The following is a 20,821-nucleotide window of genomic DNA, read 5'->3' on the forward strand; positions in this document are numbered from 1 at the left end:
GGACAACAAGTCTTCGGAGCCACTGTCGAATGACACGGAGCTGCCATGAGATAGAGGAAAGGAGGTGGTGGCAACGACAGCAACTGTATCATAAAGAAGCTGGAAGAAGATAGAAGGAAGAAGAATAAAAGAGAAAAAAAGAGAGGCATGACGCAAGAGGAAGAGATGAAACCCTAAGGGGTTTGTCTCCAAAATGGCGCCGTTTAACTTGAAGGGAGGGCTGGGTTCTTAATCCGCACGGGCTGGGCCTCACAGTGCACACGGGTTGGGCTTTTGGACTCTCCTAACTCACACACCCACGGCCCACAACGAGGAACACACAAACACAAGCCCAAAATAATACATTAACCACACACACAAGCCCAAAAAATAAAAACACAACAATTTAAAAAGCCCAAACTGAAAACACACAAAATTAAATATCATAAATAAAATAACACATTTAACTAAATAATGGGAAATTAGAACACATGAAAATTATGGATCTCACACTACCTATCCATTATCCGCTGACGTATGAAGACAAACAACTTTAGGCATCCATTATTAGATTACTGTGTACAAATTATTGTTTTAGTGTCTATAAAAATGAAGTCTGTAAACAAAGGAAGGCATTTAGAAAAATCTCATTTGAAGTCTTTCCTTTCTCTCAATCATCGCTTCCGAAATAATCCCTCTGTGTAAAATTTCCTTCATGTCTCTTGCCTCTAATCATTTTAAGAATTAATCTCCTTATAAGTATTATGTTTTTAATGAAATCTAGTTTATCAGTTATGATTTCTACCTTGTATATTTATTATTTTATGCATATGATTGATTCTACCGCACATTATTATTACTAAACTATTATTAAACTCTTGTTATATTCATGGTATACGTTATTGGTATCAGAGCCATCGACTATTTATATTATTATATTTTATATTGTTTCATATTGTTGTTATTTTTCTATTATGGAATATTATTTTGCTCATGGCATTGGCTATCGTGATCTTTATGATTTAAAATATTTAGCATATAATACAAGGCTTGAGTTAAAAATAATGATCGGAAGAAAACAATAATTAATGAAACTAGATAAAGAATCAATGATTAATAAATATCTAGTCTATTTAAGCAGACATGCGACTACATATGAAATGGATGATCATTGTAATTTCCTAAGAGATGAGCTTAAAAGATTACATAATCATTTGATTATTATTGCTTTATAAAAAAAAAAAAAGAGTAAGAATTTGTCAAAACAAATTTTTAACAACGATAGACTATAGAAAAGAAAATGGAGTACATTGAGAGTCTTGTATTGATAAACCAAGAAGAATCCGTTGGTTAGCTCGTTTATGTTAGGAAGTTTTAAGGGTGGTTCCAGTAGTGTTCTATTAAGATCTTGATCTACTTATTAATATAAGAAATTATTGTTTAAAAATTCCACCTCAATGAATTCTTTATTCATATATGATTCATCCAAATCCTTTGCTAGTATTCCTATAAAACTTGATAACATCAATCAAGAAGATTATAATATATTAAATATAGAAAGAAATTTGCAAGATTTTGCAATTCTAATATTCCAAAAAATCAAATTTATAAATAATCTACTTTCTCTTCAAAATTATCATTTCTTATTAATTATTCTATTAAAATTGTAGAAAAAACTATTAATTTAAATAATAATTATGAATTAATACAATTATTAACAAAAAATGCTATTAAATCACTAACTATAAGTAGATTAAATGCTTTAGTACTACTTTATCTAAGCGGTGGAAGATATTATAAATTTCATGACTCATTACTTGGTATGGTAGAATCCAGCCTGTTCTAATATCGAGTTTATTTAAATTATTGTCCGAATTATTCTCTTTCATTATTTGAGACTAATATCCTACATGCTTTAAAACAAATGGTTATCACATGATTAAAGGATTACAACCTTTAACTGTAGTTTATGTGATCCACTATAAACTTATGAAAATAACATTAGAGCCATAAGCCCTTATTACCAACCTAAAAGGTTACACATTATTATTACAATCTAGATACCAAATTCTAGTATGCAGATTCCTAAACAGATTCATTGGATTCTACTCTTCCTAATGAATGAAAGTTAGATAATATAACCGCATTATTTAAAATAGAAAACAATGTTACAGATTTTTAGGAGAAAAAAATTTTCGATTTTGACTTGTTGAAATTGAAACGGAGTCAGAATCAGATTTTTAAATTTTTGCTCTACCTAGTAATACGAAGGTCAATTGGCAGAAAAGGGAATGGGAAAAATTCAGGACTTTTGTTACATGATTCATACTCATGATGGCCATCGTGCATACTTTTTGAACCTTCTTTATGTTACATAATGATGCATAGTATTAATCCTATATCATGTAGTTTTTCTCATCATTGCAAGAACACCCCGTCCTAACACTCATGACGACATGTCCTTGCTGATGTTCTCGCGGGAAAAAAACCAATCAAAAAATGACTAGCCACGTAAAATTTTATTATTTTTGTATTATGTTTTTATTTGCATTTTTTTCCTTTCATATTTGACATTTTATTTTATTTTGTCCAAATTAGATATTAATCTTGTCAAAGTTAGACACGATTGGGAAGAAAATTCAAACAATTATTCTTATTCAGTTATTATGAAGCAAGGAAATGATATAAAAAAAAAAAACTTGATACCGTGTTCTTGGTTAGTTAAACTTATGGCATATGACCCAATTATTCAACTGAAAAATATGGGTTCAAAAAGCCCTACTCTCTTGTATAAAAATAAAACAATCGAGTTTGATTTTGGAATCTCTCGATAAAACGCATGCATGGGTGATGAACGTGGAGAAATGTGAGTAGATCAACTTCTTAATTCCCTACAAAAATACAAAGAATAAATGCATAGACGGATTTAATAACAATCTTGAAATGGGAGATTTAGGACAAACCCTCTAAGAGGATGTTTGATAAATTAGATGAGACGAGAGGTTTGTAAATGGTAGTAAGATAATTTGTGAATAGTAATGAGATATTTTAAGTTAATTATTTATTGAGTTTTGAAAAATGAGAAGAAAAAAGTTGAACACAAATTATTATATTGTTATAATATAATTTATTAATATTATTATTTTTTTTTTAAATTTGAAAAAGTTGAATTACTTTTTATTTTTTATTTAAAAATTTAGAAAAGTTGTAATGATTAGTTTAAAAGTATTTATGTTTAAATGATGTCTAAAAAAAATGAAATAAATGAGATAAAAATTATTTCTAAATATTTTCTAAGTGTCAAAGACGCAATTGATGAGTTATGACATCTTTTAATTTAAGAAATAGTGAGGTATTGAAATATCAAGTAGGTTAGGTGAGAGGGGAGGCTTGTACTTTTGATTTTGTTTTAGTTAAAGGTAAAAAGATTTCAAAATGCATTTAGTCAATACATACAAATTCTTTTATCATGTGAAGAGGCATAAGAAGGTTCAAGTCATATTTTCTATATTTGAAAATGACTAATCTATTAAAATATTACAAAGATATTTGGAAATCTCATACACTATATACTTTTATCAATTATCAAATAGGATATCATAATCTCTCTCCTTACATACCCAACAAAGACGTTTGGTCATTTCGTCATATATGACATGGTTAAAGTCTCAGATTTATAGTTGAGATAGGTTTTGGTATCATTTGTGATGCTCCAATAGAAAAAATAAATCACATGACCTAAATTTTAAAATGACTAGTCAATAATACAACTGGAAACCTATTAAGATACGATAAAAAGTACGAAATTCTCATTCTCAAATAATGTAAGATCTCATATACCACATACTATTATCACTTATTAGAATGGAGTATACAGTAAATGACTAATAAAAAACCAAGAGAGACCCGTTTTAAGTTTTCTAATTGAATTGTGTGGTAAAAATACAAAAATAAGATAAATAAAAAGTTAGGTCTTGTTTGGTTACATAGACGAGATGAAATGAGATAAAAATTAAAAGTTGAATAAAATATTATCAGAATATAATTTTTTAATATAATTTTTGTTTTGAGATTTGAAAAAATTAAATTATTTATTATATTTTGTGTAAAAATTTTAAAAAATTATAATAATTATATGAGTCTCATTTCATCTTGATAACCAAACCAAGCCTTAAATGCCTTAAATACTTACAAATAACATTAAGCATCGTAATATACTCATACGTGTCTGTATCATTTTAGAATTAGACAAATCTTATAAAATAATTGGAGAAGATTTCAAAGTGGAACAATAAACACTATTAAAGATATTCGAACGGTATCTTAAAGGGATGAAAAAATATGATTAGGGTATCAATTACGACATGAAAAACATGTTTTGTGCTATACTATTTGTTACTCGTTCCCAATGCTTTTAGGCTTCAATTTTTTAATATTATGGGATTAATTGAATACGAGAAAGCGGAATAGAAATTTTCTCGAAACATCTTACTAAATTAATGATTCAATTAGGAAGAGATATATAGCATGTGAGTATGTTGCTCATAAATATTTAGGACTAATTTGGATAGTAGAGTATTCTCATAATACTCTATTATTATTTATTATTATTTTAAAAAAATATATTTATAATTATGAATTGTACATCCATCGCGTAATCGTTTTGAAAATAATGAATAAAATATGTGATCCATATTAAAAAATTTAATTTTTTTAATAATAAACTCTACTATTTTTCAAAACGATTACTTAACGTTTACGCACTTTACAATTGTACGTAAAATTATTATATTACTTTATATCTATTTTTTATTATTTTTTATTACTATTTAATACTCCATCATTACCTTTTCATTATTATTAAGAGAATATCTAAAATTAACTGACTGTCCAAACGAAACTTGTAGATACCGGCCGAGATGTACAATCGCGTGGAACAGCTGATCTGGGTGTAAGCCGGCATCTTACGATTGGTCCATGTCAATGTTGTAACGGTTCACGTGGCTTGGGCCTGCTGTAACTGTTTTCTATTTGTAAGGATTGGGTATCTGACTAGACTGTGACAGCTAGTTGGTTAGCCTGTCGTTGTTGTACAAATAGCCCAATTGCTCGTAGTTTAATGCAAAATGGGCCGGCTACCTCATGAGCCCAATTTCTCTCGATATTCTCTCTCAATTTTCTTTCCTTTTCTTACAACCCAAACATACACAATTCAAAATACAAAACCAAAATAATTATAACCATCTTTCTATCTCCCCCTCCACTCTCTCTCTCTCTCTCTGGGGAAATGGATTCTCTTTCGAACGGGGCGGCAGCCGCAACCATCGCCACTCGGACCACTCCAATCACCACGACCCCTGCCCCACCGTCCTCAAAGCTGGCCCACCTGACGGAGTCCCTGAAGCTGGAGCACCAGTTCCTGCGGGTCCCGTTCGAGCACTACAAGAAGTCGATCCGAGCCGACCACCGCGTCTTCGAGAAGGAGATGTCTGCCGTTATCTCCGGCGTCACTGAAGCCGCCGATGCCGATGTTTCTAAAGACGACGCCGTTCATCATCTCAGCTCGCTCGTGTCCAAACTTCAAGGGCTCAAAAGGAAGGTCCGGGATTGAGAGCCCTTATTTATTTATTTATTTTTTATATCGCTTTGCTTGGTTAACAAGTGATTAGGAGTTCAAATTCTGGGTCTACTGAGGTAGATTTAATTTAATGAATCTTTGTAAGTTGGTTTCCCCAGTTTCGCACATCAAAATTCTTGAATTTCATAGCCGGAATTTATTTAAAATATTTCCAAGCAGAGGAGACAATGAATTTGGACCAAATTGGCGACTATGATCCTTTGATTCGTTCAAGGACCCAGTCAAATTGCTCAAGTGGTATTTTTCAATGAGCAAATTGTAAAAATTCATCGATTTGATTATTGTAAAGAGGCTACCATTGGTTCAGGAAATTAAGAACTTATATTATCCAAATCTTTAACTGGTATCCAAATCTAAGATTGTTGTTTTTACCTTCTTTTGTTTTGAAGATTTAAAAAATTCAAGTGTATGCTACTGTTTGATAATTATGAAGTTGTCATTTACTTCTTTGCATTATTGGGTACTCAGATTTAGCAATCTTGTGATTTGAATGGTGGAAGATTTTTTTTTTTTTTTCAAAAGCTCTTATGTGCTGATCATTCTCTCATATCTAATTGTTAAGTTGGAAGGGGGAAGTCGTATCGAGAACTTGCAAGCACAGAGGTGCCGTGCTCGCCTTGATCATTTGGAGTCAGCAGATGCTGAGAATTTGACGGATTGGAATAATACACGCTTGAAGCGGATTCTTGTAGACTACATGTTGCGAATGTCCTATTATGACACTGCAGCGAAGCTGGCAGAAAGCAACAATATTCAGGTATTTTGCTTGCTTGTCTCAAGTAATTGGGGTTTTCTGTGGTGTATTCTTGGGGAGTTTTTTCTGCATTATTTACTGAGGCGCAGGGATTACTTCTCAATTCCTATTTATGGTTGTTTGTATGATTGGGCTTGAAGATATTGGAAAAAATCTATATTTCAAAAACAAAATAAAGTTTGCATGCCCAGGCACCCTTGTATTTCCTTCTCACATTCTTCTGAAGGCCTACAGGGTCCATGTGGATGCAATTAGTTTTTCCTCGATTATTTGAAGTAATTAGCAATTTACAGTTTTCTACCTACATGTTGGTATTTCTGTTTTATATCGAATACTCACCTTCGCCACCTTTACATCTTCACCTAGCTTGATTAATTTTGATGTCTCAGGATCTTGTTGATATCGATGTATTCCAAGAAGCAAAAAGGGTTATTGATGCTCTTCAGAATAAGGAGGTAGCTCCTGCCCTAGCCTGGTGTGCTGATAACAAGTCAAGGTTGAAGAAGTCCAAGGTATTTCCTATTCTATTGGTCTTCTTTAATTACTGGTGGATAATTGAGTTTGCTAAGACTGTTGCTTGCTTTGCTTGCTTAGAAAAGGCTTCTACTGCTAGATAGATTGCTAAATTAAAGTTTATTGGATAGAAAATATATAAATTCTATGTCTCACCTTATAAACTATAGGGCAGGTTTGGGGGGTGAGATGAGAATTTTGTGTTTTGTTTTGAAGCTTAAAATATTATGTTTTAATATTATTATTGTTTTGGGATTTGAAAAAGGTGTATTGAGATTTGAAAAAGTTGAATTGTTTATTATATTTTGTATGAAGATTTGAAAAAGGTGTAGTGATGAGATGAGATGAGATGAAAATTTTGTGTTTTGTCTTGTACCCCCAACCTGCCCTAACACCCCTTCCCGTAGGTCTGGAATGTTACATACATTCATAACATAATGCTCAGTAAAGAGATTTAGTCTCATAAAATACCTCATCTATTGGATCATAAAACTTGTCTAGCATGACAGTCTTTCATAACATAAAAGCTGAAAAATAAAAGAAATGACATAAGCTAGTTCTATGTGAAACCAACACTGTTTAAATTTCTAAATCATACACTAAGTCTCTGAAAATTTATTCTACTCTTGGCACTCCTGCTCTGTATCCACAAAATCATCATCTGGGACATTAAAACATAAAAACAGAGAAACAAACAAATGAGTCGAAGACTCAGTAATAACACATCATACTGTAAACTTAACTTAGTTTAACATTAGGCTTAATTTTGAAAACTTACATATATCGTCACATATTCACGTAACATATATCAATCATTAGTAACATAAGCGGAATCATATTTAATCATGGCAATACATGTAACGTGGATGCATGAATGACTGACTCCATGCATTTCCTAACAATCATACATGGCTTGTTCATCTTGTCTTTCACTTATTTAGTGGCAATTCATTACATATGTGCATCGGTCCAATTGTCGTCGACCGTATATAATATAGGGTAAACCACGCTTGGGTCTGTGGCACCGTATAACTTATTATAACATGTAATAAAATACGCTTGGGTCTTTGTTATCACTGTAACATATGGTGAATCACGCTTGAGTCCGTGACACCGTCTAACGTATCATAACATGTAGTGAAACAAGCTTGAGTCCGTGTTATCACATATCATATGGTGAACCACGCTTGAGTCCATGACACCGCTTAACATATCATAACCTGTGGTGAAACACGCTTGAGTTTGTGTCACCTCATATCATATGGCGAACAACCACGCTTGAGTCCGTGGCACCGCTTAATATATCATAACCTATGGTGAAACACGCTTGGGTCCGTGTCACCTCAAAACATATTAGTTTACATGTGGTGGACCACGTTTAAGTCTGTGACTTGTACATCCACCCATAACTTAAGGCCAATCTTAAAGCTTACCTGTCATTCATGTGTTTTCTTATTAACTTTCATAATGCATGAGACCATGTTCGACTTCATGACTTTACATGGCCGGACATACTCTTAACATTATACATGTCATATTAATATGAGTCTTACACTACATAGCATAACATAGGCATGACATAACGTCTAAACATTACATGAACATTACATGGCATACATGTGATTTTCATAATATCTCATCCATCTAACAACAATCCATATCAGCATAGCATACATAGTCTCATTCGCAAACATATCATTATAATTCATCGAGGTTCGTGAAAAGGGCTAACCTTTTATTGGCTCATAGCGTAGCGTAGGTAAACATCACATTTTTCATGCACAGTCAGAATACTTACAGCACACATAATTATGATCATAGTTCATACTACTTAACTCTTAGCACTGCTTTTTGGTTCCTGCTTTGTAGCTCATTACCTATACGAAGTACTAGACGTTACTAAGTATCTAGAAAACGTGTCGTAGCATTCTACCCACTTGAACACATATCATGAACTTTAATCTAATAAAATATTCAACGATATATTGAATTTTATAAATACTAATATCATATAGTTATTAAAGCAATAATATCATATCTATTCCTTTAAATATAATTTAGTAGGGAATATATATATTATCTATTTTATAAAATAACAGTGGAAATAATGATTTCACAAAATAGGTTTAATAATACTATATGATAACCATAATTTATTACCCAATAATATATGTTTTAAATCCCTTAAAACTTACTGCTGTAAAATGGTTTGTAAACACCACCCTAATTAACATAATGTAGACCCTTAAGAGTAATAACTCTTAAAACACAGCCCACAAATAAGGCAAGTCCAATTACCTTATTGGTGCAAACAATCATTTGGGGCCACACCCCCTGGTGAAAAACCAGCGATTTAACCAGTTCCGTGTAGGAAAACTTCTGAGGATGTAGTGCACGGGACCTGGGTTTACTCTGCATGGGTAGGTCCAAAGGGCCCTTCCTTGGAGAGGTTCCTTGACATAAAAAAAAAAAAGGGCAAGTCCAATTTAAAATTACATGTTTAATTGACCTCAAACCCAGCCCACATAGGAAATCAGCCCACGTAATGAACAGGTTTAAAACATGAAATCTTTCCTAGACACTGTAGGGCACAAACGTAATTACTCTAAAAAGTTTCTTCAAGAGGATTTACGGAAGCCTACAAAACAAGGGTTTTAAGGGCATCTGTGGAAGACCTATAATAATGCATGGGCTTTTTAGGAAGGCTGAAACAAAAGAAATAAAAGAGGAAAAACATGATTATGGAAGAGGAGGGTTGTGCGATGCTCACCGAGAGAGAGGGAAGAACCACTACGACGGTGGGTCTGGGTGGCTGGCCGAGGTTCACGGTGGAGCAACTGGAGGATCCCTTTGAATATGGTGGAGAGAGAGAGAGAGAGAGAGAGAGAGAGAGAGAGACTGTCAAACCCGAAAACAGCAGAGAGAGAGGACGGTGGCGGACAGTCGTGGGCTTACCGGAATAGTGGGGATCTGATGGAACTTGGCTGGCCGGCAGTTTTTGGGTTACTCAGTGGTGGTCCGACGTCCTTTAAGGTGGCCGGCGACGGCAGCACGAAATACACAGGTCAATGAGTCACTGCCAATAGAGAGGGGGAGGGAAAACAATGGGGGAAAAAGAAAAGGGCTTACTGTTGGCGTGCTCTGTGGTGGGCTCCGACGAGGTGGCTGTTTGGTTTCTGAGAGGAAGGCTATGGTGGTGCTGCGAAGAAGTGAAGGTTTGATTCTACTGTGGGAAGGTTCTGGCCGTAAGGGGTATTGTGGTTTTGCTGAAGGGAATATTGTGAGGAAAAGGAGAGGATTTATGGTAGGGTTTTTGACGTGTGAATTGGTTTCCAATTAGGAAACTATTCAAACTAGGAAATCAAAAGGGAGGTATATATGGGCATGTATAGGGGAAAATCCCCAATCAAATAAAATCACTATTTCAAAATAGATTTTAAAAATAATAAAAATACTAATAATAATAATAATAATAATTCTAAACCCTAATTTTGGACCCATATGTTACATAAACTCATGTTTTAGGCTTCTTACTGTTGGTCACTGTAGCAAAAAAATTTCCAATGGTAGTCTGCTTGGTTTCCACACTTTTCCCCTAGACATGAGGTTTTTCTGTTTAACATGTTGAAAGATACTTTTTTTTTATAAGTAAAAAGATATTTTATTAATATTGAAATAGGCATAGACCAAGTACACATGAGATTACACCTAGTTAGGAACTAGAAATGGTTACAAGGAAATCATGAAGGTTGAGACCATTAAAGTCTATAACAATGGCCCACATAAATAAAGTCTTCTAGAAAAAACTCTTAAACTCTTCCAAAGAACACTTTTGATCCTCAAAATTTCTATCCTTCCTTTCCCTCCAAATGCACCAAAGTAGAAAAATGGGAGCCATCTTCTACACCGCTGCAATCTGGGTTGAAAGTTACTTTTATAAGCGTAATATGCCAATAATTTTTTTTTCTTTGGATGGAGCTATTTTAAAATCTGAGTTTGTTACACTGGTATTAGAGTTGGTTTTCTGAACCTATTAAAAAAAGGGAGTTGGTGTTCTGAGCCACTTTCTCAGAGTCTTGGTAAAATTATAACTTCTGTCATCATGTCATTTTTCCTGAATAAAGATTCAGTTACCACAGGCAAGATTTTGTGTCAGCTTGTTTGTTGATAAATTGTTTTAATGATGACAGAGCAAATTTGAATTCCAGTTGCGACTTCAAGAATTTATAGAGTTGGTGCGAGCTGAAAATAGTATGCGAGCTATAACATATGCTCGGAAGTACCTTTCACCTTGGGGTGCCACCCATACGAAAGAGTTGCAGAGGGTCATGGCAACTCTGGCTTTTAAAAGTAATACTGAATGTGCTAGATATAAGGTGAACCTTTTCTCTTTTGTTCTGAACAATGTTTTTTCCCCTTATTGTAATGGATTAACTTCTTTGATACTTCAACAGGTTGGAAGCGCTATCATTTTGTTATACGTTTTTTTTCTCTGTCCATCTTGTCCTCCATCTCCATGCCAATCTCTTGCATTTTGTATTTTATCATAATAGCTGAGTATCAAATGTTTCAATTTGACTGGAAAGTGATGAAAATATAACCTTCATTACAAAAATGATGAGTGAGACAGTGGTCTTTTTTTTTTTTTTTTTTGATCAGTAAAAGATAGATATTATATATATGAATGAAATAGGCTTAGCCCTTGTACACAGGAAGTATACATAAGAACTCCTAATTACATTCTAACAATGCAGTGTTTAAATAATTCCCTCAGCAAATAACAGCGGTCATTTTTTAGGGATCACAATTTCGAAAAATGTAATTTACTTGTGCCTATTTACTTCTATTAATAAGATGTTCTGTCTTACTTATGATTATTGCATAGAGGTTGTCCTGACATGGTTATTGTGTTATGAATGGTCACATACAATGGTTCACAAACCAAGCTTTGAGTTCTTAAGATGGGTTCTGCTACTTGTAGTTGATTTAATAAGAAACTTTTTTCTGAGAGTAGAACTGACCAACTTGTTACCCAGTGTATCATAAGTAATATCAAAGTTGATTTGACCTTACTGTATTGCTTTATTATTCAGATTCTTTGTTTGTTGGATCATTTAGGCCTACAAGGTTTTTTTTTGGGCGTCTTCCAAGTTGTCTACAACCCTATTACAAATAGACACGCGATTCATTTTTAAATAGTTATACAAATTTGTTTAGTTATGCACCAAGATTAACCTGATATGCCCATAAAACTGTGCGTTAATATTTGGTACCGGTTCCAATTGTTTTGATGCCACTTGCTTGAAATCAAATCAAGTTTTAAGAAAAGTAAGGAGTTAAAGCGTCTTTCTTGAGCAATCAACTACGATGCTAAGGGTGGTAGCTCAAGTCGAGGAATGACTAAAGGGAGGGCATTATGAAGACGTTCTCGTAGAGGTAGTTTCGGGTAGAGTATTAGTCTTACGGGAAACAAGAGGTTTGGGTTGGGGAGGTGTGTTTTATTCCAATTTGGGCTTGGTGTATTTTGGGTAGTTTTTCACGGCTTTTTGGGTCATTATGAGCTCTCTAGTTAAAGCATCTTTCTTGGGCAATTAACTACGATGCTAAGGGTGGTAGCTCAAGTCGAGGGAAGACTAAAGGGAGGGCATTATGAAGACGTTCTCGTAGAGGTAGTTTCGGGTAGAGTATTAGTCTTACGGGAAACAAGAGGTTTGGGTTGGGGAGGTGTGTTTTATTCCAATTCGGGCTTGGTGTATTTTGAGTAGTTTTTCATGGCTTTTTGGGTCATTATGAGTTCTCTAGTATGGGCTAGGTGTTTTCTTGTATACGTCCCTCCTATTGATATATATAATATTTTTACTTATAAAAAAAAAATAAAAATATTTGGTACGGCTGGTTCCAATTAGATTCTCATATTTGGCCTAGACCTGTGTTACCTTCTTTGATGGCTGTTTGAGTGGTCTTGTTTTGATTTTGGGAGCTGATGGTTACTTTTCTTCTTCTTCTTTTGCAGGTTTTATTTGAACCCATACAATGGGATTTCTTGGTGGACCAATTCAAACAAGAATTCTGCAGATTATATGGCATGACACTTGAACCTTTGCTTAATATTTATCTGCAAGCAGGCTTGTCTGCTCTAAAAACTCCGTATCCATATTTAATGCCCCATCTGATATATGTTGGCTATTTTGTCTGCTTCTAGCATCCTCATTCAATGCTGCATTTAATAGTTGTTTGCCTTTTTTGTCTGCATCTACCAAGCACTAGTAATTTTAGCATCACAATATATGAAGGACAAGTCTAAAGGTTCATATTCATATGGTCAGAAATGTACAGCACACCCTAGTAGACATCAAAACTAAGGACAAAGCAGCAAGCACATTTCACCCGACATTTGTTTGTAGCGAAAGATGATATGGGACATTTCCACCCTATCAAACTCAATTCTTTGTGCTGTAAGGTATATGAAATGGTCATTGGTTCAGTATCCATATTTCTGAGTTTATTACAAATAGAACTCAGAAATGAGTTGTAGACTTCTCACGTAAACTTCAGGCACATATAATTTCATCTTAAGAAAAGATCTGATTAACCGACAATGAACTATTAAGCCTTTTTACGATCTGGCATTTGGTTACTGTGGTTTGACCCTGCAGGTGTGTGAGGGATACTACTACCAGTTTTATTAGATAATGTTCGGTTGCCTTGACCTGATTTAGATACTGTTATGAAGATGATTGCACCAAGGAAGACCCTCTATCACAGGATAATTTTCGGAAACTAGCGTTGCCTTTACCATACTCTAAGCAGCATCATTCAAAGTTAGTTTGCTACATAACTAAAGAGCTGATGGACACAGAGAACCCTCCCCAAGTTTTGCCTAATGGATATGTTTACAGCACTAAGGTTTGCATTGTTCCTGTTATAAAGAAAAATGTGTTCAGTTTATTATTTTAACTTATTATTCTTTGGCTTGGCAGGCTCTCGAAGAAATGGCCAAAAAGAATAATGGTAAAATCACCTGTCCAAGGACAGGTTTGATCTGCGACTACTTAGATCTGGTTAAGGCCTATATATCATAGGTCCTTATATTCAGGCCCGTTTGCTGAATCAAATTGTTTGAGAAAAAGTGGGAGGGGGAGAAATCTTGTCTTGTTGCAGTTTATTTCGTCTGCTGTAGATAATTCCTTTCAGCAAGAACACGACAGACTTATTTAAAAAACTCCTGATGCCTTGTTCCTGTGGTGGAGACGTGTATATATAATTTCTCATAACATTTGATGAACTTTGCCTTTGAACCAATGCTCTGATCTAAATCGATAAAGGTGATAGCCATTAGTTTCAATGAGGCAAGATTATTCTCCTCCAAAATGTTTCGAACCAGATCTTTTCTGCAAGGGGAAAAAATCACAAGGACAGTGATGCCGTATACTTCAGATATCCAGAATTATCCATTCAAGGTAGGGGTGTTCATCCGGATCCGGATCCGGATATCCGGCTATAACCGGATCCGGATGCTAAAATCCGGGCGGTTATCCGCCCGGATTAATCCGGATTTAATCCGGGTGGATAACGGATTTACCCGGATTAAATCCGGCTTCAATTTTTTTTTTTTTTTAAAGACTTAAAACTTTTGGATCTGTTTTTAAAATCGGGTTACAAATTATCAGGAAACATGTAAAATAAATAAAAATATTGTTGTTACATCACAATAGAAGACGTAAATTTACAAAAAACAAAAGAAATAATAATACATTACAACTAATTAAACTAAAACATAAATTTACAAAGAAGAAAAGAAATAAATTTACAAAGATCAAAATTTATTAGTCTTCATCTTGTATTAATCCAGTGGCATTCACATAAACAGGTTCCTCTGTCATTTCAAGGGACAAGACCATTCTAGTGGGCTGCCCTCCAAGACAATGAGAATGTACCTAATTCAATATCCAATACTTGTTAACAGATCTCAGGCCAAATACATCCATTTTATGAAGATAATCTGTTTACTGGGTATCCAACAACTACAACACCTTAAGAGCCTAAATAAATTAGTCCTACATCAGGTAATGTATTCAAGTACCTCAGATAGCATGCAAGCATGATTATCAGTTAAAGTTTGAATTTTCTCTCTTTGGGATGCGAAACTCTTCTACCAGTTCCTGGAAAATCAAATCAACAAAAGAGATCTGCATTATAATATTTTAAATCAAATTACAAATCCAAGGAATAAATCCTACCCGTGATGAATGAGCTGCATCCTCACATGGCCATTTCATTATAATATTTTAAATTTGCCCCAACATATCTTCCTACATCAAGTTCTGGTTTGGTTTCTTTGACCCAAATCAGAAAAATGAAAAGCTGACTAGCACCCAATAAAGAATGCAGCAATAACAATAGATTATAGAGGACAGAATCTTACTGCTTGTGGATGACTGTGGAACACAGCCTTCTCATTACTCAAGTGTTCCCATAGACCATCAGATGCAAATATAAGGAAAGAATCATTTGGATGGAGATGATGAGAAATAATAGTTGGAACAGCACTCAAGATTGGCATATTCATTGGTTCAGGAAGTCTGAATTTTGCATCAATAGGTTCCCTGTTAAACTGTGCATTCAAATATAATAATGAAATCAATGACAAGATATCCTTTTCCCATGAATTTCATCAAATATAATAAATTCAGTGCAACTCCATATTTTTAACTCAATGCCCCTATCCAAAAAAAAATATTTTTTACTCAATGCTTAACAAGATTGTTGAAAGTTAAAGGAAAAACTTATTTTTGCTACTTACTGATGAACAAAGATGCTTAACTAGTTAGGCACAACTCATAGCAAATGCACATAAAAGGTTACTAGTTGTGCGTCTCATTTTGTCTGTTCATCTATATTGCCCAAAATCCAGTCTTTTCATTTTACTTCTCTGTTTTTCCTACAGAAGATTTCAAAACTAGAGTTTATTTTGATTCCTCTTTTCCTTTTCATCCAGGGAAAAAACTAGAGTTTATTTTTATAAATAATTTGGATCTGGCCTTTGTAGAGTCACTTAATCTCATATACACATACACATACACAACAGTTAATCTCTCATGTGGCCTAGAACATAATTGAGTCTCATTATATGTGCTGTTATGTTCATTTTAAAAAATAAAAATCATGTGCAATAGACAAAAATACAGTGACAAATCGTGAACCACCAATAGAGCAATAGACTGAAATTGCTATTGCTGAGTGTCCAATTTACTTAAAAATCAACTACTAATTGCTATTGCCTTTTTTTCTGCCTCCATCAGGATCCTCCTTTCTTTTTGATTAACTATAATAACTAAAGCAATGCCCAATGCTAAAATATCATACTATCTGAAACACCCGAAAATACAATAAAATCCTAAAACACAAAAATTCCAAAACACCCAAAAATACAATAAAACCCTAAAACACAAAAATTCCAAAACACCCATCGTTTACAAAAAAAAAACCCAACACTCATAATCAAAAATCCCGAAACACATCATTTACAGAAACTAACGAAGTAGTGAAAGAAAGATGACCATACCGTACAGAAACTAACAGAGTAGAGAAAGGCTTGAGAAAAATACCTTACGAGCTTAGACTTCAGAAATGTTAGCCTCCGCGTCTCTCTCTCAAATGCGCAAACTGCAAATGATTTCGAAAGACGAAGGGATTTAGCAGAAGAGACGTATGCGTCAAAGAGAGAAGGAGAAGAGAATGGATTCGGAAAGGAAGAGATGCATGCGTCGAAGAGAATAGGCAGAAGTGATTCGAAAAGGGGAAAGGCAGACGGGATTCGAAGAATCGAGAAAGTTAGAGATTTTGCGAACAAAGTGAACCAGTTTTTTTTTTTAAATGACCCGGTTACGGATAACCGGGTCACAGAACCGGATCCAGATTCTCCTCACCCGCCCGGGTGTAATCCGGGCGGATAACTGCCCGGATACACCCAGATTTCCGGGTTCCGGACCGGACCGGAAAAAAATCCGGTCCGGATGCACACCCTTAATTCAAGGTGTATGAAGTTTTGGTAATTTAACTGATTTTATCTCACTAGTAGTGTCGTCTGAGTTGTACGAAAAGTGATTTCATCTTCGAAGTGCTTGGCAGTAGCTCGGCATTATAATTAATTACTGGCATGGAACCCCGCTATCCTCAGAAAACATTATCCATATAGATGGTTTAATGCATTCAACGGAGGTCCGCGAGACATGAGTCGAAGGAATCCCTACCCTGTAAACTAGAATGACCATGACACGCGAATAAAGCCAACTGTTGAGATTCCCCGGTCTACAAATCTACATCCAGAAAGTATCCCGCCATGAATTGCACAGCCATGAGACATGCATGACCAACGCCATCCTGCATTAAAAGTAGACCTCAAGGGAATCGAAACTCTCGACTCCAGAAAGAAAACCGCGAAGCCTACAATGAAGCCAAATTGTGGTGACATGGTACAGTTAAGATCACTGGAACTGTTCCAAATGGTACCTCCAGACAAAAAAAAGTACATGAAAATCTCAAACACGTTTAAAAAGATTCGATACAAGTGCTATCCGTACAAAGCAGTAGAAACCTTTAGCAAACATAGGTTTTAAGTTGACTTTCTTCACATAAAATTCATTTAGTTTGACTCACTGCCCCTCAGAGAACCATGATTATCATCATCATCAACAGGGCTCCTGTCGTCCCTACGGATAGGACTAGGGCTGCGACTCTGGCCATTTTCTTCAGCAGGGCTCCTATAACTCCGCTCCCGGGGGGCCTCTCCATCAGCATCGTTGATAGGGCTTCTGCTCTTTCCCCTGGGACTGCCACTGTAATCAGACCCATTGGCCAGCCTGCCATCCCTTTGGGATGGGCTACCTCGTTCTTCTGGGCTCCTCTCATCAGGTGTAGAACTATGCTTCCTCCCTTTAGATGGTGGTGGCGAGCTCCTATGCCGCTTAGGGCTTCGGCTGTCACGAGGGCTCCTTAATTTTCTTTCAACTTGCTCAAGGCTTCTCTCTCTCTTCAGAGGCGATCTAGATCGACTGTGAGAAATGAAATCTATTACACACCAGTGGATAATTAAAGTACGTGTGGGCATTCTGTAATGAGCATAACATTTTATTGTTTTGTACAATGCCTCCCATACAACCATAAAAAATCTTCATATATCACGAAAATAGATAAATTAATCTCAATAGCTTACCTTATGCTGGGCCCAAAAGTTCCTAGGAAGGATGATGATAGAACATACCTGTAACTACGTTCCCTACTGTAACTACGACTTTTGCCACGTCGAGGACTCGGTGACCTTGAGTAACTCCGCCCACGTCTGCACCAGAAATTTCTTGCTGAATGAACTCCAGAAATATAAAAGTGGCAGAAGGAAGAAAGATTCTGTGAGAGAGTACCTAAGTTTCTTAGGACTATTCTTACAATTCCTTTCTATGTGGCCTCTTTCTCCACAGCGATAACACTTATTCTTCCAGTCCCCAGCCTTGCAATCTCGAGCCCAATGGCCATCAATTCCACAATTAAAGCAGCGCCCTGATCCGGGAGGAGGACCTCTCCCAAGATACTCACGAGATCCACTAGGACCACGTGGCCCCTAAACACAAGCCAAATAACCATATGAGCATAGCTTAAGTTTCTACCTTAAACAATCTTCTTCAACACTCTAGAAAAAAGAACGGTAGCAGCATGCAAACACCACAAAAGCAAAGGATAATTTTTTTTTAATAAAAAGTGAAAACATGACCTTGTTCTGGCTAATTCAACCATCAGTTTCAAGAAAAAATAGAATATTATAGTTTCTTCTATAACATCACTTATTCATAACAAAGTTTGGTAATGCTTCTTTAAATTCTGTAATCTAGACAAGGTGACAGGCCAATAAGTTGAACCATTATCATATACACGACCTCTACAAATTTAATTTAAGATCACACCATAAACATAAACCACGAAATCCAGATGTAGTAGGGAAAAACATATTGAATCTAAAATTTTAATCAAGTCAAAGAGGCATAAAGATAAATGCGGCACATTCAAATGGATCTACATAAAAGCCTGGGGAAAATAAACTTGAATGAGTTATATCATGCCCAATTTTACCAAAAGCAAGGGCCCATGATGTGGAAAAAAACCAAAATAGTACTATGCGCATGCTTCCAAAAATAAAAATATTTAAAGTGTTACCAAGAGTATGCTGCTTGGTAAAATAAATTCCATTAATTTACCCCCTTCGCAAATTCTACAATGAGGCGGCTTCCATCAACATCCCGGCCATTCAGACCATATACTGCATCTTCAGCATCTCGTGGGTCACTAAATTCCTGGGATCAGCAGCAATTGAAAGGAAGAACATAGAGAAGATCATACATACAAAAGGAGCGATGTGAATGGACCGCATGCATGAGAAAAAAAATGAGTGAGAGAATAGGACAAAGAATCGAAATACATACAACAAAGGCGAAGTCGCGCTTCATATCCACATCGCGTACTCTGCGTAAACGGGTGCCAGAAACAGTAAGGCCATCAAGACACAAGTATCGAAGGGTGGACACTTCGCCCTCACAGATGAACTAAACACCACTTTGAGATGTTGCCATTTCCATAAAAACACGCAATAACATTATAGAAAGACTTGCCAAATCCACCAAGGTTCACCCTCTCACCATAGACCTCCAGGTTAGGCAAAAGCCAAGAAACCTTCAAGAAGATCATTCGAGTTAAACCACACGAGACCCGTGGAGGGGTGCAACGTTCTCACACAGATATAAAATGAATATTTAAATGTCAAGCACAAGCACAAAAGGGCTTGGCAAAGTCCTCATTTTCTCCCACACACCTAGCCATTCACGGCCCTATGTCCATGACCACCAATAACCCGGAAGAAGTCTAAAGATAGAACTTCATAACCACAACAGATATGGATTTCATTCATATCAATTGCAGAGACGAATGCAACAAAAAAAATAAATAAATAAAAGGTGCAATAAAAGATTTCATAATGGTTCATTATATGTAAACTTCAAACAATTTTAGAAGCAAAGTAATTCCTTAGAAGGCTGACAGTTCGAACGGCTTAAAGGACCGTCACAATTCGGTGTTAAATACAAACTAGATCAATGCAGGCGCTACAAGTTGGTACTCTTCTGGCAAACGCAAAGAATTCATACGAAAACAGAAGAAAGTCAAGTCTTTGATACCTTCCATATCTGCTAAAGAGGTCGTCAAGATCACGCGATCTCGTCCTCGAGGACAAGCGTCCCACGTAGAGACGAGTTCCACCATAGCGGTCATCATACCGAGGCATCTTTTTACCTACAGCATATGAATTAGCTCATCAAGTACCAACACCATGAATGCATAGGGGTTTATACACACGCACGAATATAAACATCGATAACACATATAATACGACGGCGATTTACTTCATTCACCCTTTTCTGTTCAGCAAAACGCGAAATATCACAACAACTTAGGAGGGAAAGAAAAAAAACACTGAATTTTTTTTTTCCATATAATTGCAAGATTTTCCGGGAAAGAGAAAACCAGATCCAAAAACTTCATCATTTTTGCATTTCGGTGACAGAATAATTCAATGATGAAACTCAAACTCAATCGAAGAAAAAATAAGAAGGTGAAGAGGCGAAAAATCCCCAGGGGATAAACCCTAGGCTACAGAAAGAAGAAAGGCGCGCTACTTACCTGAAGAGAGAACGAAGCCTCAGAAGTCAGAACCCTAGATTTGTTTCGAAGACGGGCAGGATAGAGAGAGACAAAGGAAGGTGATCAAATTCTCTCTTCGTATTTATAGAGAAAGGAACGGTGTGGATAAGTCTGGTTGAGTGAAGTAAAAGCCCCTTCTTTTCCTTGAAAATACAAGGAAAAGTCTCGGCAAGCAAAGTAGTTGTAGTCGACTA

The 20,821-nt window shown here is 35.6% G+C and overlaps 2 protein-coding genes across 3 annotated transcripts; one reads left to right on the forward strand and one right to left on the reverse strand.

Moving 5' to 3' along the window:
* The first annotated feature begins 5,191 nt into the window (after nt 1-5,191).
* Nucleotides 5,192-14,229, forward strand: LOC109013070 (protein MAEA homolog). The gene is made up of 7 exons (XM_018995015.2): nt 5,192-5,578; nt 6,180-6,374; nt 6,761-6,883; nt 11,075-11,260; nt 12,898-13,031; nt 13,604-13,790; nt 13,865-14,229. The coding sequence occupies exons 1-7, from the start codon at nt 5,267-5,269 to the stop codon at nt 13,964-13,966; spliced, it is 1,239 nt and encodes a 412-aa protein (XP_018850560.1). The 5' UTR covers nt 5,192-5,266; the 3' UTR covers nt 13,967-14,229.
* Nucleotides 14,230-17,249: 3,020 nt separating this feature from the next.
* LOC109013071 (serine/arginine-rich splicing factor RS2Z32-like) lies at nt 17,250-20,739 on the reverse strand. 2 transcript variants are annotated; one of them, XM_018995016.2, is made up of 7 exons: nt 20,607-20,739; nt 20,105-20,219; nt 19,358-19,397; nt 19,133-19,228; nt 18,305-18,501; nt 18,148-18,225; nt 17,250-17,938 (listed from the first exon to the last, which is right to left on the reverse strand). In XM_018995016.2, the coding sequence occupies exons 2-7, from the start codon at nt 20,209-20,211 to the stop codon at nt 17,530-17,532; spliced, it is 927 nt and encodes a 308-aa protein (XP_018850561.1). In that variant the 5' UTR covers nt 20,212-20,219; nt 20,607-20,739; the 3' UTR covers nt 17,250-17,529. The 2 variants fall into 2 exon arrangements, with proteins under 2 accessions (XP_018850561.1, XP_018850562.1); XM_018995017.2 differs by having other exon boundaries at nt 19,358-19,604; nt 20,607-20,722.
* Nucleotides 20,740-20,821: the final 82 nt, after the last annotated feature.

This window comes from Juglans regia, chromosome 7, assembly GCF_001411555.2.
Source record: "Juglans regia cultivar Chandler chromosome 7, Walnut 2.0, whole genome shotgun sequence".
Classification (NCBI taxonomy): Eukaryota; Viridiplantae; Streptophyta; class Magnoliopsida; order Fagales; family Juglandaceae; genus Juglans; species Juglans regia.

Bases quoted from the DNA above. Each gene is read 5' to 3' on its own strand.
- LOC109013071 (XM_018995016.2), bottom strand. From the start codon at position 20,211: ATGCCTCGGTATGATGACCGCTATGGTGGAACTCGTCTCTACGTGGGA. The intron at 19,398-20,104 runs GTATCAAAGACT...CCGTTTACGCAG, and splicing joins CTCTTTAGCAGATATGGAAG to AGTACGCGATGTGGATATGA. The intron at 17,939-18,147 runs GTATGTTCTATC...CATTTCTCACAG, and splicing joins AGTAGGGAACGTAGTTACAG to TCGATCTAGATCGCCTCTGA.
- LOC109013070 (XM_018995015.2), top strand. From the start codon at position 5,267: ATGGATTCTCTTTCGAACGGGGCGGCAGCCGCAACCATCGCCACTCGG. The intron at 11,261-12,897 runs GTGAACCTTTTC...CTTCTTTTGCAG, and splicing joins CTGAATGTGCTAGATATAAG to GTTTTATTTGAACCCATACA. The intron at 13,032-13,603 runs GTATCCATATTT...GACCTGATTTAG, and splicing joins TTGTCTGCTCTAAAAACTCC to ATACTGTTATGAAGATGATT.